The sequence below is a fragment of the Rhinatrema bivittatum genome, chromosome 9 (genome assembly GCF_901001135.1).
Source record: "Rhinatrema bivittatum chromosome 9, aRhiBiv1.1, whole genome shotgun sequence".
NCBI classification, from domain to species: Eukaryota; Metazoa; Chordata; class Amphibia; order Gymnophiona; family Rhinatrematidae; genus Rhinatrema; species Rhinatrema bivittatum.
Window position 1 is genome coordinate 94,070,598 of NC_042623.1, and position 26,832 is coordinate 94,097,429.

The window sequence follows — 26,832 nt, forward strand, 5'->3', positions numbered from 1 at the left end:
CAAGCAAGAATAGTTATGAACAATATTTTCCCCTGAGGAAGCCTGGACCGCGAAACAGAGGTCTTTGTAGGGACAGAGAGATACAGGACATAGCAGAAGTAGAACACAGACTACAGAAACATTATTGGAACAACAGCCATATAAAACACTTACAAAGTATCCTTTCTTGTGGACTGTCATTCAACTGTATCCCCTTTTTAATGAAGGTATCTTCCATGTGACTCATTTGCAATTCACAAACTATCTTTCTTGAAGTCCAGCTCTATTGCAAGTCTGTCATTGTTTCATTACAAGCACTCTGTATATATTTTGACAATATTTTATGTTGATATCTATACATGTTATAAATGCATAACACTACAGAGAGTTTAGAAGCGGTATGAATGAGAAATGATTGTCTAGAGCAATTGATAAATATATATGTGTATTAATGTACCAATTTTATATTTTGAATAATTTTTTGAATAGTTTTGATATTCTTAGCCATTGTGTAATAAAGCTTGCAACATTAAGCATCTTTCAAATCATTTAAAACATTAGTTTATACAAACCCCTCACCTGGTCATTTTAAGCCTAAAATGAATCTTCTTCAGATTTACACCTCATCAAGAGCAAAATTAATACATATATATATATATATATATATTATATTCTCATACTTCATAGGAGCGGGAAGAAGAAAAATTTTCATTTAGTATTTCATTGCATTTTAGGTTGTTTGGTTTTTCACGAATTTGTGCCTCAGCCTATTCCCAAGGCTGAGGCACAAATTCGTGAAAACCAATGATTTTTTATTGGATTTTCAATCATTTCACTTTGATAATGAAATAGGAAATTTCGCCTAATTTCCTATTTTGCTTCTCTCGAATGCCCATCCTTACTTAGGGGTAGATTTTCAAAGGGTTACATGTGTAGGTTATGCGCGTAACCCCCGGAAACCTACCCCAACCCCCCCCCCCCCCTGCACGCACTGAGCCTATTTTGCATAGGCTGCCGGCACACGCAAAGCCCTGGGATAAGTGTAAGTCCCGGGGCTTTCCTGGGGGGGCATGTTGGGGGGCGTGTTGCGGCCGGTGCGTCATCGGGGGCATTCCAGGGGCATGGCTGCGGCCTCCGGACCAGCTCCCGGACCGGACCATGGTGTGCCGGCAGCTGGCCCGGCGCACGCAAGTTACGCCTGCCTTGGGCAGGCGTAACTTGTGCAACAAAGGTAGGGGGGGGGGGTTAGATAGGGCCGGGGGGGGGGGGGGGTTTAGGTAGGGGAAGGGAGGGAAGGTGCAGGGGGGAGGGGAAGGAAAGCTCCCTCCGAGGCCGCTCCGATTTCAGAGCAGCCTCGGAGGGAATGGAGGCAGGCTGCACGGCTCGGCACATGCAGACTGCCGATTTTGGGCAGCCTTGCGCGCGCCGACCCCAGATTTTAACAGATACACGCGGCTACACACATATCTATTGAAATCCGGCAACACACCTGCGTGTGCTTGGCGATGCACTGATGTGTGGCGACACACCGGTTGAGAACCACTGGTCTAGTTTAACATGCAATGATTTGTCCTATTTCTATACATGCATGTACCTATGGGATCACTGGAGGAACCACAGACCATAGAGCAACCTCTGTTTCCCTCATTATTCTCAAAGAAGCAATAACATATCTTTCTGGATTCCTCTGAATAAGCATTTCAGAAAGGAAGAAATACCCTGGGGATGTAACTGGATTAAAACATACTAGAATAAGGTTGTAAGAAGGCATATGATACCTAATACATTGGAGGTATGGCCTAGTAGTTTGAGCCATGGGCTGGGAACCAGGGAAACCAAGGTTGAAATCCCATTTCTTCCAATGAAACCCCTTGTGACCTTGGACATGTCACTTTATTTCTCATTAGTTAGATTGCAAGCACTTTGGAGAAGGGACTTATTGTACCAGAACATTTTTTAACATTGTACAGCACTGCATATTCCAATAACACAATTGCTAATTATAATTTTTAATAGTACTACCAAGCATATGAAGTACTCTAGAAATACACCTAAGTGACAGTCCCTGCTTGTTAGTTTACAATCTGCTCAAGACAGATAAAAACAGGACACATAGGGAGTTTCATTTATTATGCAAAATGGTTGAAGCCAATAAAGAAAACAAAGTGTCAACATTTAAAATCAGCCTCAAAAAGGAATATTAAACATTATTATTTTAATTATTACTGCCATATATCAAAACAAGTGAAGTCATGTCTAATTTGTGTGACGGGTGCTTTGCCCAACACTAATACAATCCCAGGTATTTTTCAATCATTAGGCATTGGGAGAGGGGTTTTGCATTTTTTAATTCTCCCCTTGCCAAAACCTTATCTTTTAGGAGATAGGCATTCTCAGTTCTTTATAAGGTTAGGCATAACTGTAGTAGCCAGAAGGAAGGAGAGATCTGCAAAGGGTTGGAGATAGAGATTCCCCAAAAATCTCAAGCAAGAAGTAGTTAGAGAAGTAGGGTTGTGGGAGAGAAGCTGGAGATCCAAGCTGGATCTCAAAACCAATTATTTTTGGAATTTTTGGACTTTGAGAAGAATTTCAGGATTTTGTAGTCTTGAGACCAGGACTCAGAGCTAGGAAGAAGATTTCCGGAAAGATTGATCAGTTGAGAGTGTCAGGAAGGGCAACCCCCCCCCCCCCCCCCCCCCCCCCTTCACGGTATCCCAAAGTGCTGGATCAAGTTTCATTTTGCCCAAGCGACCAGAAAAATAATGGTAAAGGTGAAGAGAGTTGGATTTAGATTACAAATTGAGAGTTTTTGATCCACAGTTTGGAATTTTTGCTATGGATAATGGCGCAAAGTACATGGACAATGAAACTATTTTTCCGTGTAACTACTGGCTGATACTGATTTTGATTTTATTGTTTTTATAAGTTGCAATAAAGGCTTTATTTTGAATATCACTTTGGCATGCTCAGTTTACTTTTGGTGACTATGCCAGGGGCCCTGGAGATTAACTAGTGCTCCCATCCGGACCTAGATCTGTGACAACCCTAAATGGTGTTCGTAGCACAAGACTGGGCTGGTTACACTTGTATTTTTACATTCTAGATCACACTGATGTTCAAGTCAATGATCCAGATAAAGATGCACTACTGGAGTCTAAGGTCACAGAAGAAATTAATTGGTTGATGAAAAGAATTCTCTGTTATTCCAATCAATTTCTCATTCCTTAGTCAGCCTTCTCTTCTGTCCTTTGCATATACTTTCTCTCCCTTCAATTTCCAGCAAGTGGGAATGGGGTTAAAGGATGAGTGCAAGAAAGATCCCTCCCCAGCACCACCACTGCGATAGGAGATGAAATTGGAATTTCTGCAGGCCTCTAGTGAAAATAGGGTGTTATGTTTAGAGGCTTGCGGGATGGCCCTATGAGCTGCTTCTCTCACCCTGATGCCGCCCCAAGTGAGGCACAGGTCGCCACCATGCTGCTCTTCCCCTGACCCCCCCCCCCCCCCCGTAGGTGCACACTCCTGATGACCAGACTCTTAAAGGGCCCATGATGGAAAGGTAGCTGCGGTGCCCTCTGATGACATAACTGATGCTCCAATATATAAGGCTCCATCTGAGAACCCACAAACACCTCAGCAACAGGTCTCCTGTAGCGCCTTGTACCTTCAGTGCATGTTGTTTGAGTTTCTGCATTCTACCCTTGTTCCTGATTTGTTCCTGTCTTCTTCCAGTGTTCCTGCCTCATCCTTGCCCTTCCTCATCCTCCTGTTGACTTGCCCAGCCTTATTGTTGTCCCTGTCTTGTGTCGCCTTGCTCTTGTCCCTGTATTCTTCCAGTCTTGTCTCTCCTTGGCTTGATTTTCCATTTCTGATCCTTGCTTCAGACTTTGTCTAACCTTTGCCACCTGGACTAGAACTTAGCCTTGGACCTGACCTCACCTTGTCTGCTTCCTGCCCCGACTTCTGGCCTGACTCTGGTATCCATTGTTTGTTGCCTGCCCCGACCACTGGCCTGTCTCTGGGGTCTCCTGTCTACTGCCTGACCACTCCAGGGACCCACCAAAGTCCTGCTGGCTGCCAGAACCCAAGGTCTTAACCTGCTGGGGAGGCAGCTAGTGTAGCCAAAGCTCCAGTCTGTCCCTCTGCAGGGCACATCTGCCAGTTGCTTGAAAAGCTGTCGGCTCACTGTAATTACATATCAAAGCACTAATCCATCCTTCTTCCTGTCCTGAACATCTGGCCGGGATCCACAAGAGGCCGGATGTTTTAGGAAATGTGTGTATGAGACTTTTCAGGGTTCCCCCTGAAGAAGCCCTTACCAGCAAAACAAGGATCTTGTTGGGGCTTTACATGTATTCATTCAGAACACTATATATTATTGCATGATGGCTGTATGGTAGATGGTTGCATGGCAGGTGGTTGTATTGTAATGTAAGGTAGGATATGCAAGTATGTGCATGTCAGTATTTTTGTATTTCACGCCACTTAATATGTCTATATACGTTTTCTCATATACTTTACAATTGTATTCTTAATTTTGTTATAAAACAATCTATGTATTGTTTTTGTACAATTTTTGATATGTTACATTCAATATAGCAGGTGCTGCTCTTTTATTTTAACTTTTGTATATTTAAATAAAATTAAAAACATTTTTTTAGATAAGCTCAACAATGCTTCTTTTTTCTGTTTTTTTTTACCGCTCAACAGAATCAGCAGGCACAAAATTAGCAGAGATACATTCTGCTTATGAGCTCCAGGAAATTACTGTGGCCTCTAGATGTCATAAGTGTGAGACACATTTGACATTCAGGAGGGAAATGTGTGATGGACAAGTCACAGGCATGTGAAATGTGGCAAGAACCCATAACATGCACAGAATAGCAACTGCAAGCCTTCTGGAGGTATGTTGGTCAGAATTTTCATGCAACCAGTATCAATGAAGTTATTATGTTAGAAATGTAGTCTGGGATGTCTCAGAGTCAATAAAAAGAACAATAATGAAATCTGCCTTTCAGACCACTCAGTTGTGGTCACATCATAGGTATGCCAGACAGTGGTCAGGGACTCCTTTCCACTTCTTGGTCCTCATCTGCTCTCTAGACCATATGTTCTGGGTCAGTAAACTCCAAAAGCAATAAACAGGCAGATTTCTAGGAATGGTGGTTTAGAGGAAAGACATGTGCCTTCATTCCAGACTTCCCCTTCTTTTTTCACTCTACCTCTTAGGTACCCACTCCATTCTCCCTTTTTTATTGTTTTATTATAGGTTCTTTTCTTCTTTATTGCACACCCATCTGAAACTAAATTGTTCATTATCCTTTGCAAGCAGTTGCACATCACCAGAGAAGGCCCATGAATGTGCTGATGACTTGCACATTTTTGGTGCTAAATCTTTATGATGGAGCTTCAATATCTGTGGGTCTTCTTTTATCTGGAAAACCTCTTTAAAGTGTGCCTGCAATTTCTTCAGTAGGATACAATATTTTGTCTTGAAAGCTCTCTTCAAATGTGAGTGATAGGTATGCAAACCACAGAGAATAATTGTACACTAGAGTTGTAAGAATGTTCAGAGATGCAGGACAATTATATTTAAGAATATGTACATTTCAACCAGGATGCTTTCAAATCCTTTTTGAGAGAGTTCTGGAAGTACCATTTACACTTGTAAGTTTTTTTGGGTTGTTTGAAAGGTTTGTGGTTATTGCAATAAGAAAGATTCTTTCTGCACCTGCTAACATAAGATGGAGGAAAACTGATCACGTGAACTATCCTGGCAGGATGAATGCATGAAATAGACAACTTTACAAATGTTACAGGAGGAAGCAGGACATTAAATATATTAGAAAGTGTAAAAAATCGAGTGACTTCTGTTTTATCCACAGTAAGAAATACTCAAATAGAGCATTGCTACTGTTGTTGCTATTGTTTGGGAAAAACAGGAACAGAAATTTACAAGTGTGAAAATCTCCCACAGATTATAATGAGTGCTGCATAGCTGTAGCCGTGCCCCCATCAGTCACCCCAGCCTAGAGGAGGAATAAATATGTTCTGATCTCGGAACTACTAGACATGAATAAAAAGAACATGCAGTATGTGTATATTTCTTTGTTGGCATGCTTATAAATAGAATGGAGGGTAATTTTGTAAATGTGCAGATAGGGGTAAAGCAAACTTTACCCTGTATTTGCAAGCAAACTTATGTATATAAGTTCACTTTCAAAATTCCTGTATAAGTGGGTTGTTATATGCATAAACTCATCTACACAGTTAAGCCTATTCTATTGAGGTAAAACTTGTGCGGGTACACTTATGTGCATACTTTTTAAAATACAAAAGTATGCCTGCAAGTATCAACTCTGTCTCCCTCTCCAGAATACTTCTCCCCAGAGAATGCAAAAGCATTTGCAAAACCGAGTTATGTGCATACTTTTATGCTTGCTCAGCCCCAGGAAATTTTATAAGAGCCATTCATGTGCATAAAACCGGGCTTTATGCATATAAATGACTTTCAAAATTAAGCTTTAAAGGCACATTTGTCATGGCTTATCTTCTTACATTTATGCTGAAATATCTTTCTTTTAAACTGTGACAAATATTTTCTTTTTTGGCTAAATATCTGCTTTTATAGTAGTTACTATTTGAGTTTTTATTATTTACTCTTCAGAGGCCAAAAAGATTTTGTGTGAATTAAGCATGTAATGCTTTAATGTCATAAAGGAACAGACACAGTTTCTTTCACAATAGTTGAAAATGCCGTAATCCGACTGTAACAAATAAACCAAACCAAACTGAAGCAGCTACATTAAATATTTACTTTAGGAATTTAACAATTTCACTTTCAAAATTATGTGCTGTGCTACAAGTAAAAAGCTTTGACTAAAAAGATAAGATTACTTTTCACCCTTCAGTTATTCTTTCCATACTATAGCAACACTCATAGCAAAGTTATTTGTAGTCTTCCAGAGGCCAGGGCTAACTTAGAATATTATATCTCATATTTTCCATTAAGCCATGTGCAGTTCAATATTTATGTAAAGTGTCCAAGCATCATAAAATTTCAAAGTAAATTCAAAGTAATTTCAGAAGTAACAATGACTGCATTAGATAAAGGAGAGGATGTTTGGAATTTGATACTTTTACACTTAAACAGACTTTTTGTCCCATTAATAAAAAGAACACCTTGTGCCCTTTATTTCCCAATTACTTCCATATATGGGCAAATATGTATCTCATGTATGCTAACATATACTTCTAGCATTGTAGGCAAAAGTGATTTTAACTCTTGAAAAGGAAATTACTCTCTAGTCATTGAACTCCATGAGCTTTCAATTTTAATTCAGTGCTAAATACACCAATATAGCATAAAACAAATATAAAAAACAAATACAAATGTGAAAAATTTAAAAGAAAAATACTGTAACAACCTCCCTCTCTCCACCAAAAATCAGATTTAAAATAGTTATATATTTGTTCTGCTATATTATTTACAATCATTAATACCAACCCCTGTTCATAAGATTCACTTCACATTTGAAGCTGACAGCAATATTGCATGAGTGAAGAAACATTAACTTTTTGCTAAAAATGTGTTGGGTTGTATTAACTTTACAAATCTACCAAGAAAAGAACATGTTTGAGGATACAATTATAGCAAATATTATACTTGGTACATAAACTATATCCTTTTTAGAAGGCAACTGATTTTTGTACTATGCCCAATCAGAAGATCTCTGTAATAATTGGAAGATGTGTTACATATCTATAGTTTTAAAATATATACAGATATCTTAGTTTTGTGCAATTGTTCATTTAAGGTATGTCTCCATTTTACAAATTCATAATTTTTCAAGGAATATCCATTTTTTAAAATATATTCTCTTTTCTATACATCTGTGAAAATGTTTACACCTCTCCCATGCTACAAGGCATTGCATACCTGTTGCCTCCCCAAGTTCACACAATGAGATGAAAAAAACGACAACCATATATATATATGTTTCCAGTTCACTTATAACAAAAGCAGTCACTTCAAATACGTACATGCACATTGCCAGGCACGGAAACTTCCTGTAATTAGCAGCATCCCATGGATTTGCTATAAATTGCCTTGGTAACCTGAGATTAACTCCATTGAAATCAGTGGAGCCAAGTGGGTGTCAGGGCAACTCTCAGCAATCTGTAGATCCACCCTGAATTGCTGTCAACTGATGACAAACAATGTTGTATGTGTATGCAGCTACATATTTGTGTTGAGACAAGTAAACATACAGATTCACAGGCAAGAAAAAAATAAAAATGCAAGTTTTTTTGTAAATAAGGCCTTTGTGCTGGGAAAACTCAACTAACCTGTAGTGGTCTCTGTTTATCACTGCCCTTGGGAGATTTCAGGCCACCTGTTTGCTGTTGTAAAAGAAGTTGTCTTGCTGCTTGGAGTGCCTAAGAAGTAAAGAAATATTGTACTGAAATAATTTCTAGGCATTTGTATCCAAAGACATTAATTGCAAGAATTAAATATTAGTGTTACATTTTAATTGGCCTCCACCTGGTTTGCTTTTACTACACTTATTTTGTATTAATAAAAAGAAAATCGACAGAATGAACATATATAAAACTATCACAAATTAAAGCTATCTCTGTATAATCCTTCAGGAAATAATTTTAATTTGTTTAAAATGCTTGAAAAGGAAAAATCATAAACTGCATCAATAGCTTTATTTCCACAAGGAACTTGTCTTTGAGTGTTCAACTAAAATGCCCACTCCCATGTAAATTATCATTCAATTTGCATTTTCATATTTAACATTGTTGAAATTAAAGCAGAACACTTTAAGTGTGACTGGAAGCTGTAATTAATTTTGACAAATCAACATCAGATTATCTTGAAAGTGAGTTAAATTATTATTGAAGACTAAAAAAAATCATTTTGATGCTTACAATTTCAAGTTAGTGCCAAAGAAGATAATTATTTTGCATTTTTTACTTTTATTTCCAGGAACATTAAAAAAAAAAAATGATCTCTCAATTAAACAGATTTGAATGTTTATATGAGAGTATACTAGTTCAATTATAATGTTTTTATTTTTTAACTTTACATGATTCTCAGCCAAAAGTTATTTTTCTAGCAAATTTTAGTAACATCAAATTTATCAGATAAAGGTTAGAGGACTACTTTAAGTGAAATTTCAACAATTATTTCAATATATCAAACAGATGTTTCATGCATTCACAGTGACAACTAACATCGAAAAGAAAAAAAACCCAGAAGTTTGTATTAAAACTCTTACAAAAGGTGACTTAGATTTCTTGCCTTTGTTACCGAGTTTAATAAATATCTAGAAAGTACAAATATGTTTTGATACACTGAGGTTTCCAGAACACAAGCAATGTGCTATTCTTGAAAATCTCATTTGATCAATACCCTCCTAAATAATCAACATTCATAGGTGATAAAGAAAAGTAAAATTATGATTAGAATCAATGAGCCCATTTTCAGATAGTTTCTAGTATCCATGACAACAGTTGCTTTGACAAGATGTGCATATGGCATTACACTGCCAGCTGGTGTGAACAATGTTTGAACTACTGCATTGAGATGCTGAGCAAACAGAAAAGTTGCCACGTCTTAACCCTCAGGGAAAGCAGTCATCCCCTGATCAATTATGAAAAGACAGAGAGAGGGCTGCTACAGTCTGGCTCCAAGCAAGTTTTCTGAGAAGGCAGGCAGATAGAGAAAACCAAAGTAAACAAACTGAATGCACTAGTACCATCTCCTAACAACATTGATTTGCCTCCCCATAGAAGGTTCTGGTTGAAGTCTGTAGAGCATACTTTTAACATTTGCAGGCTTTCCCACAATAATCTTATTGTCAAATTCTCAAGGAATTACAGGTCACTCAGTTTCATTATTTCAAAGACCACTTTATCCTCACAAACCTAGATAAAAATTAGTGATTCAACGTGCACACTGACACATGTGATAAAAATCCTCCTATATTCTTTCACAGATTTTTTTTTTTTACAGCTTTTGTTCAGAATTTGGCACAAGGATCCACTTAGATGTTTCTGATTGCAAACTGTAAAAAAACAAAACAAAACAAAAAAAAACAGTCATTGTAATTCTAAAGGTTTTAGAAACTGTTCCATGAAGAAAAGAAGATGTGAGAAAAGGAATGTTGCACTTTGAGACGGTACTGCTTAATGCAGGATTCCCAAACGTTTCAAGTAAAGGAACACATAGGACATTTCAAATCACCATAAGACCTGGGAGAAGAGTACCTTCAGCTGGGGTAGGGGGTGTGTGGCATTTCTGATCCTTTGGAAGATTTGAAATTCTGGGAAAGGGAGTGACAGTAATATTTCTATATTTCTCAGAAGTTGCAATTCTGCTACACACCTTAGAAACCCTGCTCCCTGCCTTCTCTCTCCTCCCCCGTATTTCTCCCCTGAAGTAAGTAGGTAGGTGGAGATGTATGTGTGAGATTGCTTCACTCACTCCTCATTCTCTCCCCTCCTATCCCTTCCCTCATCCCTCTCATTCACTTCCTTCCTTCCTTCTCACCCTCCTATCCATTCTCTTCCTATCTCCCCTCACTCCCCACCTTTCCCTCTCATTCCCTCCCTTCCCACTCACCTTTTCCCCCTTCTGTTCCCTCACTCCTTTACCTTTCATCCCCTCCACTGCTTTATTATTTATTTCAATTTTATATACATCTATATGGAATTATCCAGGTGGTTAGCAATAAAAAATACATACTATAAATGGCAACAAAAATGAGCACACGAAAATAAACTTTAAAAAGTCAAATACAAACTTACACAAACAATCCATAATAAAACAATAACAAAATAACTATAACAGAAAATGAGATACAAGGAGTTAGTAAACTAGCCTCAATTAACTCCCTCTCCTTCCTTCTCTCATTCCTTTCATTTACTCCTTTCTTTCTAACTCACCCCTTCCTTTCTCATCCTTTCCTCCCTCCCTTCCCCTCAGTAACTCACCTCCCTCTCTTACCTGGCAGGTCTAATTGGCTCTTATCCTACTGGAGAGTTCAGGGAGCTGCTAGCAACATTCTAGCCTGGAGTCCATACCTGTTCTTTCCATGCTGTGGCTGCTTACTGCACTCATCTCCCTGGCAGGACTAGGGCATGCCAGAACTGAGAGACTCCAAGACACACACTCATAACACAGCCTTTACCTCCCTGGCACTCAACTGCAGGAATGTATACTGGTCTTCCCCACCTCCTGCACCAAGTGCACCACAGCTCAGAGCGGACAGGGAGGAAAAAGCAATGCTAGAATGGCATATATCTTTTTCGCTTGATGTCGGTGGATCTGGCCAGCTGCTCTCTCAATGGCTAGGCCTGGCTTCCCCAACAGCGGCTGTCTATACTGATGGGTCTCCTCAGGTATTTCCTTGCTGGCAGGGCTGGGTAACTCTACCAGTCTTTCTGCCACTGCAGTCCCTGATTTTAAATAGAACCAATTACCTCAGTGTCATGATTGTATATTTAGGGGTAGATTTTATAATATGCGCGTGCAGCCTACATGTGCGCACGCTACCTCCCTTAGCCTGACCTTCCCACCCCTTCCCCTAACCTTTCCCTAGCCCTACTCTAACCCCTCCCAAAAGTTTTATCCTATCTTTAGTGCCTGCCTCTGGGCAGGCGCAAGTTGCGTGCATCAGAAGGGTGCCGGCACGTGATCCCTCGACACAGCGGCAATGGCCGCTGTGTTGCAGGCCTCTGGCCCTGCCCCACCCACGCGTCCTGGGGCCTTATGCGCGCTGCCGGGCCTTTTGAAAATAGGCCCGGCGCGTGTAACCTTTTCAAAATCCGGCCCTTAGTGTTGTAGGTTATCAACTATGAAATGAACTCCCAGATGTCCTTAATGCAAAAAATGACCTATTGCACTTCAGAAAACTTCTGAAATTGCATCTGTTTTCTTCTGCATTTCTTAGTCTAATTTACCCACTTGCTCGCTTCCTTGCTTGGCCACTGTGTAAACATAGCTGAGAATAAGCCACCATACCTTGTATGTATGTTTTTATCCTGTTTGTTTAAATTTTACATCTCAATATTGTATTAAGTTATGTTTCTTTTAATACTGTATAAGTTTATTGTATCCCACTGATATCTGTGGATTGGCAGGCAATAAATTGTAAAATTAAATAAATAAGTAAATACAAAAATAATTAAGATTTGCTGTATCAAAATTAGAAAACAGAGAAGTATGACAGCAGAAAAACGCCGTATGGCCTATTTAGTCTGCCCTTCTGCCCAAAGAATATAGCATTCCAATTCCCATCATTTGCCCATTCTTTCTTGAATTCATATACTGTTTTTGTCTCCACCATCTTCACTGGGTGGCTGATCCATGTATCCACTACTCTCTCTGTAAAAAAATATTTCCTAAGATTACTCCTCAGTCTACCCTTTCACTCTCATCCCATTACCCTTTTCCTATAGTCTCCTTACTATTGAAAGAGCCTTGCCTTCTGGCATGGAACCTTTTGAGATATTTAAATGTCTCTATCATATCACCCCTATCTTGCATTTTTGCATCGTTAGATCACTAAGTCTGTCCCCATATGCTTTAGAACAAAGGCCACTGACCATTTTAGTATCCACCCTCTAGACTGACTCAAATCAGTTTATATCCTTTTGAAGGTGTGGTTTCCAGAATTGTACGCAGTAATCCAAATTAAGTCTCATCATGGACCTATAAAGGGGAAATATCATTTCCTTTTATCTGCTGACCATGCCTCTCTCTATGCATCCAAGCATCTTTCTGGCTTTTGCTGTACTTTATCCACTTGTTTGTTCACTTTAAGGTCAGCAGATATGATGACCCCCGATCCCAGTCTTTTGTGCTTAGAAGATTTTCACCTCCAATACAGTACCTTTCCCTTGGGTTTTTGCACCATAAATGCATTAATCTGCATTTTTTAGCACTGAATTTTAGCTGCCAAATCCTAGACCATTCTTCAAGCTTTGCTAGATTCCTCTTCATGTTTTCCACATCATCCTGGCTGTCTACCCTGTTGCAGACTTTGGTGTCACTGGCAAAAATATAAACTTTTCCCAACAATTATTCTGTTATATTGCTCATGAAAATGTTGAAAAAAAAACCCAAAAACTGGTCCAAGATCCAACCCTGAGGCACAATACTGCCCTCCTTGCAGTAAACTCCATTTACCAATATCCATTGTTGCCTCCCACTCAGTAGGTTTCCAATCAGCCACTCACTCTAGGTCCCATATCAAGGTCACTCAATTTATTTATAAGTTACCTAAGTGGTACTGTTGTCAAAGACCTTACTGAAATCCAGGTACACTACATCTGGAGTGCTGTCCTTTGATCCAATAATCTGGTCACATAATCAAATAAATTGATCATATTTGTAACACAAGATTAAACTCTGGTAACCATGCTGTTTTAAATCTTGTAATTCATTGGATTCCAGAAACTGCACTATCCTCTCTTTTAGCAATGACTCCATTCATTTTCTCACCATAAAGATCAGACTAACCAGCTTGTAGTTGCCAGCCTCTTCCTTACTTCCATTCGCTCATCTCCAGTGCTCCAGAGCCACCCCCGACTAAAGAAGCATTGAAATGGTTAGTGAGCGGAGCTACAAGGTCTTTTCTAAGTTCCCTTAATAACCTCAGATGTACATAATTTGGCTCTATTACCTTATCTATTTTGGGTTAAATAGTCAAAATTTAGCCACTTTTGTAAGTTAGCTGGATAGACATATGCAGCTAACTTAGTTGTGATATTCAGTGGCATAGCTAAACCGCTGAATATACGTGTATATATTAATGCTTAGATGCATAAGTTATAACTGGGCTAAATTAGACCTGGGCTAATTTAGGCCTAGATTAATCAAAAAGCTATAAATATAGCAAAAATAGTGCCTGTGAAAAAAGGGGCGTGGTTAGGCAAATTTCCCTGCTGACTGCAAGCACGTTACTAACTGAAAAGATTTTTATCACAAATGCTATTCAGGAGAGGGGGATGGGGAGCGAGAGAGAGAGAGAGAAAGACTCTGTAGAAACCAATATGTAACCTTACTATTTATACCACTGTAAGAGGGTTCAATTTTAACTCGGGGTGGGGTAGGTTGGGGGGGGGGGGGGGAGTTTTACATGCAAGGAGTCAGAGGCCTAAACAGCAAAGTTGACATCACTGAAGATTTTGTTTCACTTGGAGCGCTGAAAGTTAAAAGAGGAGTTGATTTGTACAATGTACTTTCTACCTGGCTTGATGCACTCTCTACCTAGGTTCAATCAAGCTAGGTAGAGAATACATTATACAAGTCAAGTGTACGTAAAACTGTCCCCTTCTCTCTCTCTCTCTCTCTCATTTCACTTTCGCTCAAACATCATTTGTGATAAAAAAAAAACCTTTTTGGTAAGTAACGCACAGCTAATGCGGGCACAACGTACAGAAAAAAAGGTGTAGTTATTTCCGGCATTAAAACCTGTGTTGCTGTGCATTACTCTATCGCATTTGACATTAGGAGCTTCTCATTACCATTAACTCTGCCCAAACTCCTCCCACTTGCATAACTAATTTGCATATTAGCATGCAATGCGCTATTTACCGCATGCAATAGGGCCTTAACACTAACATTAAGGCCCTGACGCAAAATGATAAATGACCCTGTAAGTTAGTTAATTTATGCAGCTAAGACTGAATATCGCTTGATAACCACATAAGTAGCTCCACCCCAATCTGCCTACTACATGCCCTCAACTTATGTGGCTAAAAAGTTAGCTGTATTACCCTGGGATTCATAATTCCATTATAAATATAGTGGAATGATGAGTAGTGAAAAAAAAGGGGTGGGGCAATAACGTGCACCCTGCTGCTTTGCCCCCATACCTCCAATGGGAAAGGTGGTGTTATTTCTGGCGCTACTGCTGGCAATAATGTCTAAAATATTATCGCCCGCAGCAGTAACGGAATCAACATTTTTCTAAACCTGCCCTAGCCCCTCCTGTTTCCCTCATTTAAATTCTATCACCGTGATATGATCGTTATCGGCCCTTCGTATTTTAATAAATGACCCTGGTAGTGACTTATGTGGCTAAGCAGTGCCATTGAAAATAAGCACATACTCAGTATCTTGCCACTTATGTGGCTAAATAGCTCTGAACACACTTTGGATATTGACCTCCTTAAGTTTAGTTAGCTCCTCATGAACACACTTCTATGAAAATCGATTGAGTTTTACCTCACTGCCAATCTTATTTGTATTTGCTTAACGTGGTTCTGCTCCAGGCCATTACACCAGTGAACACTGAACAGAAATATTTGTTAAGCAATTTTGCTTTTTCCTCAGCCTCCACATATTCCTCTCCTTTACCTCTGATTGTCACAATGCCACTCTTGCACTTCCTTCTATCACTAACATATCTAAAAAAACAGTCTTGTCCCCCTGTTTTTCTTCCATTTCAATTTTTGTATCCTTGAATACTTTCCCAACTTCTCTTAGCTTTTCCTGATATTGTCGCAAGTCTTCCTCTTTCTGTAAGATCTTGTAGTTTATAAATGCTAACCTTTTCTTCCTTACCTTTTCAGCTAATTCTTTAGAAAACCACAGTGGCCTCTTTTTCATCTTACCTTTATTTGCTTTCCTAACAAAAAAAAAAATGAAGAATGTTTTGCCCACTTTATTACAACATTAGATTTATTTAATCATGGCTATTTTAAGGACAGTGTAAAGAGGTTTACAAAAATATTTAATCATCATCGCCATGCTAGGAGCACTACAAAAACAATATGTATGAATAAAAGGCCATATGAAGACAAACTTAGGAAACTGGAAATTACTAGATTCACTTTTTACTTAACTCACTGTTTAAGTTATTTAACTATTCCCATTGGTTTTTCTCGTTCTAAAATAGTGCTTAATCTTTCATTCTTTTGTTTTGTTCAAGCTTTTTAGCTGGTTAAACCCTACGACAATAACTTTAAAACAGGTGTGCGGGTGTTCATATACATGTGTAAATAAGCATGCGGCCAGCTATGTGGCAATTTTATATCCTGCATGCACATATGTGCACAGCTTATAAAATAGCCCTGGCATGTGTTTGTGTGCAACTAATTTTAAGCCTGCATGCACACAACAGCATAAGTCAGCTTTGGGACCTATAAGTGAGAGAACTTATAAAAGAAGCATGTCCAGGCCATGACCAGTTTCACCACTTTGTCTCCCAGTTTGACCAGTCTACAGCTAGGTCCTCTGGATCCCCCTGGTTCTTTAGCCTGCATTCCCCCCAGATAATCCAGACCCTTAAATCAGTTCATATATGGCTAAACATTGTTTTATTCTGACTTACCCCTCATTTATAGAAAAAGTAACTTTGTGCTGAATTGGACGTGGGCATGTTCCCAGGCACATAGGTACATGTATGCATATCTCTTTGTCCCACCCAGAATGCCTATGCCCCACTCACATTCCGTCCCTTTTTTTCCCTAATGTGAGATATTTGCACTTTGGTATTTGTGCGCATATAGGCAGTTTATAAAATCAGGTGGACACATGCTTGTGCTAGATGGACACCCATTTCCCAATTTTGGCGTTAGTCTGGCTTTTAAAATTCACCTTTAAGAATGGCACATCAGTTCATAATAAATTATACCTACCATTAAAACTGTCTTGATTTCTGTGTAAGACAAGTACAGTAAAAGTCCCATTAACCCGCACTCAACCAACCAAAAAGCTCAACTAACCATCATCTACCACCACACTAAACTGGGGAAAGAAGATCATTGGGACTGCTGCTAATCAACATTTAAAAGTAAGAGATAACATGAGGTATAGGGAGGAAAGATGGGTGGAAAAGAGAGCACTGATGTTACAGACAGCATGGGGGAATGGAAGAAAAAGCACTGGAGGAAGAGAGAGAGCATTGGGGCAGGGATTGATGTTCACTGAAGTGCACAAAAGGCCATCTCAGTATTGGCACCAATCTTGCCTATCCTGCAACTATGGCTACCAGTATTCCAACAAGCAGAGGACAGAAGCAAAAGTGTTTTGTATTAATTACACATAAACTAGACATAATTAACCGCCTGGAGAAAGGAGAAAACCGAAGCAGGTTCAGGCAGGAATTCAATATCGACTTGTCTACAATCTATGAAATCAGAACAAAGAAGGCAGAATTACTATATTTTATGACAAATTCTGAAACAAGCTATATAACTAATCAACACTATATGCTGTACAAACTAAAAGAGAAACATTTTGATAAGGTATTGTTTGAATGGTTTGCTTAAAACATTTAGAACTGCCATTTGTGGCTCAATGCTGGTCAAAAAGGCAAAATATTTCTATCAACAAATGGAAATTACTGAGGCCTGCAATTTTTCTGATGTATGGCTGGCTGTCTTGCTTTAAAATTCAATTACACACAAAGAAGTAAAACAAAGGTTTCTACAAATTAAAACCACATAAATAATAATATTTGTAATATTTAGAAGATATGGATGAACAGAGCATCAGATAATTTAAAAGTGCTCAAAGTGGAATCCTCCACCTCTTGCCATGCAATGGGCTGCAAGTGGTATCAGATAAAAGCACCTATTATTCATTCATCTACTGGTCCAATAACCTACCACTGTGCAATAATATTTCTTATTAAACTATCAAGGATAAAGAAACTTATCTCGTTATGTCAACAGATATAGATGAATGGATGAGAAGTTTCATACTCCTTGCTAATGAATTCACTTCATCCATACTGTTTCAACCATATAATAGCCCGACCTGACATAGCCCCATGTATCAGCAGATATATTGCTTGCTTCAGGGGTTAAAGTATTGACAAATGAGTTAAAAAATGGTGAATAGTTCGTGCATGGCAAGAGGCGGTGGATTAAACTTTTGAGCACTTTTAAAATATGTGATGCTGTTTTCATCCATATCTTCTAAATTTAACAAATATTATTCTATATGTGGTTTTAGTTTGTAGAAACCTTTGATATACTTCTTTGTGTGTTACAGATATATTTAAAAGATGTTTGCTGTTTTCTATTCGGTTCACATGTTGCTTTAAAATTCGCCATGGAGGCTTGATGTATCAGAACAAAAAAAATCTGCTGCTCATGAGGCTGCAGAAAAATATTGTGCATTTTTTCAAGAAGTTTGTTCAGGAGTATGGTTTAATCCCAGATCAGATCCATAATCCTGACAAAACTGGTCCTTTTAGGCATTGTTTGCCTGCTTCTACTCTGGCTGGTGTGATTAATTTACCTATTTAATACAAAGCACAACCTAATGCATGGCTGGACAAGGAAAAACTTTTACACTGGGTTTACCCTGTCTTTATAACTGTAGTGAATGTACATCAGAAGAAACTGAGAAAGCTGGGATAAATAAAAATTATTCTGATTATAGGTAATCATCAAGCTCACTATCCTGAATCAGAGTTAGTGTCTGGAAATATTTTTACCATCTTCTTCCTGCATATGTAACCTCGGTCATACAGCCAATGGATCAGGAAATTATAGAAACATGAAATCCATCCAAAGAAAGGATTTTTATGAGGCAGCTACTCAACTATGATAGAACTCTTCAAGAATTTCAATCATAGTATGCTGTTAAGGATGCAATTTTCAATGTGTCATATGCCTGATCTTCTTTAAGTAGTAAACCTTTACAGAAGGCTTGGAAAAAATTGTGGAGAGCACAGCAGTGATTTTTGTGGAGGAATCTTCTCCTGAAGAAGAATTTGAAGATTTCAATGTGCAAGAGAAATAAAATTCACTAACAGGTAGATTTTAAAAGTGTTGCTCGTGCAAAACCAGCCCCAAACATGCGTTAGTGGGCCTCGCGCGAACAACACTAATTTTAAGAAGCTGAGAAATACACGCATACCTACGGGCATCACAAATAATGAGGCAGAAAAGGAGGGCATGGAAATTCCAGAGTGGGCCAAGACTTAAGTGCATTACAGACCCTTGCATCCTAGGCAGACTAATGTAACACTGCCTACCCCAAAACCCACCCTGAGTTGAAAGTGCCCCTCTTACAGGGGCCCCTCTTATAGAGTGTCAGATTCTCTCTCGTTCATCACTTGTGCATAAAGGCTGGGATATTTTAAATGATAAGCGTGCACTTGCACGCACGATATAAAATTAAGTGTATCTTTGCTCACGCAAGTTTATGGGCGAATGTGTGCTCTTTTTAAAATTTACCTGTAAGTGAGATTCTTGATGCCTTTCAAAATGCTGAACTCCCACAAACCCTGCCACTAAAATTAAGGAGATTAAAATTGATCAGAACCTTGATATTCCACCATTTCTTATTGATGCTGAAATTATAGAAAAAGGTGTGCATCCTGAGGAGATCTACTGCACTTGAAGACTTTGAAGATCATATAGAAGAAAATAAAATGGCCTTGGCTACTGCCTCATAATGGCTTGAAACATTCTTGAAGTTTACTGAGCAGCAGCTTTTTTTATTCTGTACAGGAGGTGATGAAATGTCACGTTCACAATTTCTTTAAAAAAAAAAAAAGTAACTGATTTGCAGTTAGTTAGATATATGCAAGTTGCTTCAAGGAGCTTCTCAAGCTTGTTTCAAAGATGAAGGCATTTCAGAGCATCATAAACATCAGATTGATATTGGTACAAGGGTGTGGAGGAGAAGTGGTAATAAGTAGTGGGGTAGATTTTCAAAGGGGTACGCGCGAAAGATACGCGCGTACCCCCCGAAAAACTACCCCAAACCCCACCTGCGCGCGCCGAGCCTATTTTGCATAGGCTCGGCAGCGCGCACAAGCCCCGGGACGTGCGTAAGTCCCGGGGCTTGCAAAAAGGGGTGGTCGGGAGCGTGGCCAGGGTGCGCGGTTTCGGATCGGGGGCGTGTCTGGGGGCGTGTGGGTGGTCCGGGGGTGTGGCCGAGTGCCCCGACACAGCGGCCTGTGTCGGGGCCTGCCGCGCCGGCGCGCGTAAGTTACTACTGCACGGAGGCAGTAGTAACTTTTCCGATAAAGGTAGGGGGGGGTCTAGATAGGGCCGGGGGGGTGGGTTAGGTAGGGGAAGGGAAGTGAATGTGCGGGGGGGGGGGGGGGGTAGAAAGAAAGTTCCCTCCGAGGCTGCTCTGATTTCGAAGCGGCCTCGGAGGGAATGGGCAGTGCGCGCAGGGCTCAGCGCGCGCAAGTTGCACAAATGTGCACCCCCTTGCACGCGCCGACCCCGGATTTTATAAGATATGTGCAGCTACGCGCGTATCTTATAAAATCCGGTGTACTTTTGTTCGCGCCGGGGTGCGAACAAAAATACGCGCGCGCGTATGTTTTTAAAATCTACCTCAGTGTGCAGTGTGAACAGTATGGGGAGAATGGGCATAAGTAGTGTGGGGAGGACAGGGTAGGAAAATGTGAGGGTGCAGGTTATGAGCAGTGTTGGGAGGGGTGGAATTAAGTAGTGTTAGGGCTAGAGGGGAAATGGGGATAAGCAGTATGTGGAGGTAATCTGGGTGTATTATACCATTAATAGTTGAATTTCAATATATAAGTACTGTGTATAGTTGTAAATAAAAGATAGACTTTGTTTTCTTTCAAGAAAAGTACTTGAATGAAAAACTTTCAGATAATCAGCATATTCAATTAAACTGCATGGATTATTCTCCATGTATGCCAGGGCTTTTGCTATACAAGTGTGTGTATCTATAAAAAGAAATATCAATACAGGCTCATTTAACAAAGCAGGAATGTCTAAGAATCATAGCAATCTGAAAATATTAACAAGCATATCGTGAAGGTTTAGATAAGAATACATACAAAGGGCAAAATATGTAGAAACTGGGAAAAATATAAACTATTAATCTTGACTAGTATCACAGGAGACATCTCAGTCTAAATGGGGCTGATGTAATAAGATCCGCGGTTAAATCAGCGCTATTTTTCAGCATGTATTTTTTTTTTTAGCATGCGCGAAAAAAGCAGGCACCTCCACGGGTTGTAATAAGGGGACAGCATGCAAATAAGATAAAGAAAATCCACGCAAAACAAATATCTGCGCTTTACAATGTGCGCTGAAAGCCCTATGCAATAAAATGTGCATAAACCTGCATTAATGTGGTGTCCTGTGATTGATTCTCAGTTGAAAGCCTTTAATACAGTAGTGAGTTAGTGGTCTGGTAGTGGGACTGAAGGTCCAACCTCTTCATGATCTGTCACCAACCGCTTCGGAGCTATAATGGAGGATGCCGGTGAGTGGGGGGGGGAATACCGCAAAGATTTGGAAGAGGCTACAAAAATATTCAGCGTTTCTGATATGTGCCTGTTCTCTCTCTGACCTCTCTTCTGGCTTCTGCTGCTTAAATGTTTGACCTCCAGACAGGTGCTTACACTTAACTCCTGCTCTGGTCCAGGTACTAAAAAAACCTGCTTAAAAACACCAGCACTAGCACTAGCATGGTACATTGCCCATGAATAGTTAATTGCCCTCTTTGCATGGCATTAGCAAACACTTGTGCTTAACCAGCCGTGGCTTTTTAAATGGGTGCATGCATTTTTCCTCACTAACAATGTTATAACATACACGTGTAAGATTAGCATGGGAAAATGTGAGTGGTACCACATGCAGAAAGCCTGTGGCAGGTCTACCGCAGCTTATTATATCGGCCCCCAAAAAAGGTTAATTTAAAAAGTTTTTGTAAAATCTTATATCATGGATTGTGCTGTGGCTTTAAAGACTTTCATCTAAAACAAATCAAAAAATGATTATCAATTTTGCTATTTAAAATTACTCAAGAGTACTGGTTCATATGACTAATGGCTAAAGACTGCTTTCTAAGGCAGCCGAATCATGTCAAGTTTTCAATTTCAGAGATACTTGGTTCTAATTAAGCTAATATTTAATAAAACTATAGAAAAATAAAAAAAATGAAACATATGAATCAAATTAGAAACTATGACAGATCTCAGATAGTGCCTGAAAGGGGAAAATAATACAATGGCTTAAAAATTAGCAATATTCATATGAACTGGTTGGAGATATGGTCTCAAAGGCCTAATGTATTTTGTAATATACACTATTAATTAGGAATTCACTTTATCTATATTCTTTATACAATTTTAATTCTGCTGAAATATCAGCAAAAGAAAAATAATATACCAAAAATTAATGTCTCTGTTAAACGAGATAAACAAATTTACAATTAATAGTTCTAAGAGATAATTTATACAGACAAAATTTATGAGTGGGTAGTATTTTAAGCTACAGGTAGTAGGTATTTCAATAATGACTAAAAAAATAGTAAAAAATAAATTGGGTGGCTGGATTACTCTTCCTTTATCAAGAACAGGGGGAGGGGATCTAAGCAATTGACAATTTGACAGTAAATTGGCTACTGTAGATGGACTTGAACATAAATTTGGTTGGAAATCAACAACTCAATACTAAACATTAATAATGCACTGGCGTCTCTGAAGTTCACATGAGGGCGATAAGGCCTTGGTCCTCAATTCAGTCCTTTGGACCCTCCTAAGCAGTTGTCAGGTTGGGAGCCCCTGCAAGTATAAGCCGTACTCAATTCAGCTGGGCTTTATTCAAGTAGGTACTCAACAGAAATATAAAAATGTCCTGGTTACACTTCACTGGATTTAAACATAAGGCACAGGGTCTTTTAAACAGGGATTTAAGTTCAAATGATTTAGGAAGATTCAAGTACACCAACTGCAGTCCAAATCCAGTCCAAGTCAGGTTGCCCAGTTTCACAATGTACAGGCGCAAACACACATTTCTAAACTCAGTACTTCACGTGCATCCTCAAGGTTCTCACGACTTGGCCTTCAAGCCCTCAAATTGCCAGGAACATCTTCCTGGATTTTCAGCACCCTTTGGGAAAGATTGTAAGGCTTGCCTTTAGGTTATAAATAATCCCGTCTGGCATATTCAACTCCAATTGCTCAAAGGAAGAGCTCCAGTCTCTTGTCCCAGCAATCTAGTAGTTTGAGTCCAGCCAAAGCCTTTTTGCGCTAACAGCAGTCTGTTTTTTAGGGTAATCACAATAAATCTCATTACAGATATCTTGAAAACCAGATTGCTGGGCCGGTCCCAAGGACTGGATTGAGAACCACTGCCTTAAAGGAGGAAATACATAAGACATTGAATGTTACTTAACTATAATCTCTAGAGATGGCAGTGGTAGCTGAAGACTGGTGGAAACCAAATGTGACACTGTTAAATACAAAAGGAAAAAGCATTGGCAAGGTTAATTAAGGCTAGTCATTCTGACAACAATAATAGTAAACATCTAGCATCAAATAAAAAATGAACAATCCTTTAAGAAGTATTGTCTGTATTGCAGAGGCAGATGGAGAAAACAGTGTAGAGAAAATGTTAAAGATTTTATCAGTGCAATTAATACAAAAAGGTTTTAAAGAATAATTGTAAGACTGAGAATAAGACAAGATGTGCAAACTGAATGGAAATTAGTTAGAAGTATGATGTAGAAGCTATGATTAGTAGCAGTTTCAAAACACTGTAGCGTGGAATGCAAGAGTGATCTGTCACAGGATCCCTGCTTTTCATTTTGTTTATCAATGATGAACGTAGTCTTTTCTCCAATTACAGTAAACAAGTAATAACCCTGTCAACTTCATAGGGGGTAAATCTATACAAATTTCTTGACATACTCTCAATCCTCCCTTTCCAATTCCTAAATATTCCATACAAAACCTAATATAATACCATTCATAGTTTCCAAGGTATTCACAATCCAAAGAAAAGAAGGCGGGGAAGGGGAAAAAACAAAATCCTTTATGTACATCCTCAGATCATACCTTTTCATTTAGTACTTAATGCACATCTTAAATTCTTATAGTTAAGATGTCTTTGCAGACACAGATAGAAGTGTATTATATGCATGGATGAGTGAAATAAATACGCCAGTTGAAGCTGAAAACTGAAGAGGAATTAGTTAAGGGCAATGGTTATGAAATAGCACATACAAATTCAATGTAGACATTCAGAATGTCATATGGGAAACAAAAAGAAACAAGTAATTTACCAATTTAGAGTTGAAGTTTAAAAACATATGAGCAAGAAAAAGATTTGGATGAAAGTCAACAAACTGGCAGTGAGATTACAAAGTAAAACAGTAGCTGGCAAAAAGCATCAAACGTTCCTAGGTGGATGAACAGGGTGATCAGTAAATGGGAAAAGTAGGTGATATTACTTCTAGCTATGGATGGAATATGGAATGCTGTTTTAGTAGCCTCTGGAATGAAAGGATATGGATGAGATTCAGAGTATTCAAAGAGAAAAAAAGCTAAATGCAATGGAGAACTAAAAACATCCAGATAAACTATAAAGTCTTGGAATGTTTACTGTGGGAAAAGGAAGTTTTGGGAGAATATAATACCATTGTATAAGAAGTTTCAGGTAGAATACAAATGTTATTAATTTATTATTATTCATGAAATATCATTAATTAATGTGAAGAACTTTGCAAGATAAATGCAAGTGTACTAGAACAATTGTTATAGCACAAATAATGAACATCCTTCCATCTGGTATATTTCCCATAACTTTCCTTCCTAGGATATTCTCTACACCTGGGCTTCCTAAACTGTGAGTTGGGAACCCAAATAGCGTCATAAAACCTTCAGCTGGAGGACCTCAAATGGCACAGTTCAGGCATCAAAAGTAGCAGTATTAGTAGTAGAAGGCAGTGTGGGGGCCTGCAAGCCCGCACACATTTATTTATATGACATCTTATATGCCGCCATTCACAGCTCTAGGTGGCTTACAAAGAAATTTCACATTCATAAAATATAAAACAAATACAACATATAAACACTATGAAAGAACGTAATAAAACCCTATGCCACAGAGTCTTAAGGGACTGCAATTATTCTTCAGCACTAGGGATGTGAATCGTGTCCTCGATCGTCTTAACGATCGATTTCGGCTGGGAGGGGGAGGGAATCGTATTGTTGCCGTTTGGGGGGGTAAAATATCGTGAAAAATCGTTAAAAAAATCGTGAAAAAATCGAAAAATCGAAAAACCGGCACATTAAAACCCCCTAAAACCCACCCCCGACCCTTTAAATTAAATCCCCCACCCTCCCGAACCCCCCCCCAAATAACTTAAATAACCTGCGGGTCCAGCGGCGGTCCGGAACGGCAGCGGTCTGGAACGGGCTCCTGCTCTGAATCTTGTCGTCTTCAGCCGGCGCCATTTTCCAAAATGGCGCCGAAAAATGGCGGCGGCCATAGACGAAAAAGATTGGACGGCAGGAGGTCCTTCCGGACCCCCGCTGGACTTTTGGCAAGTCTCGTGGGGGTCAGGAGGCCCCCCACAAGCTGGCCAAAAGTTCCTGGAGGTCCAGCGGGGGTCAGGGAGCGATTTCCCGCCGCGAATCGTTTTCGTACGGAAAATGGCGCCGGCCATACGTGTATGGCCGGCGCCATTTTCCGTACGGAAAATGGCGCCGGCAGGAGATCGACTGCAGGAGGTCGTTCAGCGAGGCGCCGGAACCCTCGCTGAACGACCTCCTGCAGTCGATCTCCTGCCGGCGCCATTTTCCGTACGAAAACGATTCGCGGTGGGAAATCGCTCCCTGACCCCCGCTGGACCTCCAGGAACTTTTGGCCAGCTTGTGGGGGGCCTCCTGACCCCCACGAGACTTGCCAAAAGTCCAGCGGGGGTCCGGAAGGACCTCCTGCCGTCCAATCTTTTTCGTCTATGGCCGCCGCCATTTTTCGGCGCCATTTTGGAAAATGGCGCCGGCTGAAGACGACAAGATTCAGAGCAGGAGCCCGTTCCGGACCGCTGCCGTTCCGGACCGCCGCTGGACCCGCAGGTTATTTAAGTTATTTGGGGGGGGTTCGGGAGGGTGGGGGATTTAATTTAAAGGGTCGGGGGTGGGTTTTAGGGGGTTTTAGTGTGCCGGCTCACGATTCTAACGATTTATAACGATAAATCGTTAGAATCTGTATTGTATTGTGTTCCATAACGGTTTAAGACGATATTAAAATTATCGGACGATAATTTTAATCGTCCTAAAATGATTCACATCCCTATTCAGCACACTATTCTCCGAAGGCATGCTTAGACATCAAATTCTAAATGGAAAAGATGTGCATTAAGCATCTTTTTAAAAGTTATAGTACATTCGATCAATGGATAGCAAGTTCCATAAAGTGGGTCCGGCAACAAAAAATAGTCTTTCTCTGATATCAATGAATCTTACTTGCTGGAAAGAAGGTATCTTGAGTAAGCCTCTCTTAGAGGAACAAAGTGCTTGCATTGGATTGTAAATATGTAGTTGTTTATGTAAGGCAAGAAATCAATTATCCTTGCATGAGTTTCTGTGGGAACAAGAAGCCCTGCATGAGGAGGAACTGGATCTCAATCCCTGTTTTAAATTTCATTACCAATGCTGCTGCCCATTGGGCTTGGAACCAGACATGATGAGAGGGGAGGGATGAGCATGCACAGACTGGTGCAGACTGCCATGGCTCCCCTCTCCTCATCCAAAAATGAATCTACCCAAGGGAAAGCAGAGTTGCTTATTTGTAATAGGTATTCTCTGAAGACAGCAGGATGTCAGTCCTCAAACATGGGTGGTATCATCCGATGGAGCCCAACACAGAAAACGTATGTCAAAGTTTCTAGAACTTTGAAGGAGCTTCTCTGAGCATGCTCCAGCATGCATTATACCACCACATGTGAGCGGGGCTTGGGGACTGGATTGAGATTGGCTGTGGAGAATGAGAGAAGGGGAATGAAAGATGATTGACTGGAAGATGTAAGAGAAGGTGGGGGTGAGGAGGATCAACTGGGGAAATATGGAAGAAGAGTTGGAGAGAAGGAAGTAA

At 39.7% G+C, this 26,832-nt stretch overlaps 1 protein-coding gene across 1 annotated transcript in view; it reads right to left on the minus strand.

The window, feature by feature from the left end:
- The window catches only part of FOXP2 (forkhead box P2), a 1,080,393-nt gene that overhangs the window by 591,822 nt on the left and 461,739 nt on the right, over positions 1–26,832 (minus strand). Inside the window, 1 exon segment of the mRNA XM_029617020.1 lies at positions 8,329–8,418. Within this exon segment, the coding sequence (XP_029472880.1) occupies positions 8,329–8,418 (90 nt within the window).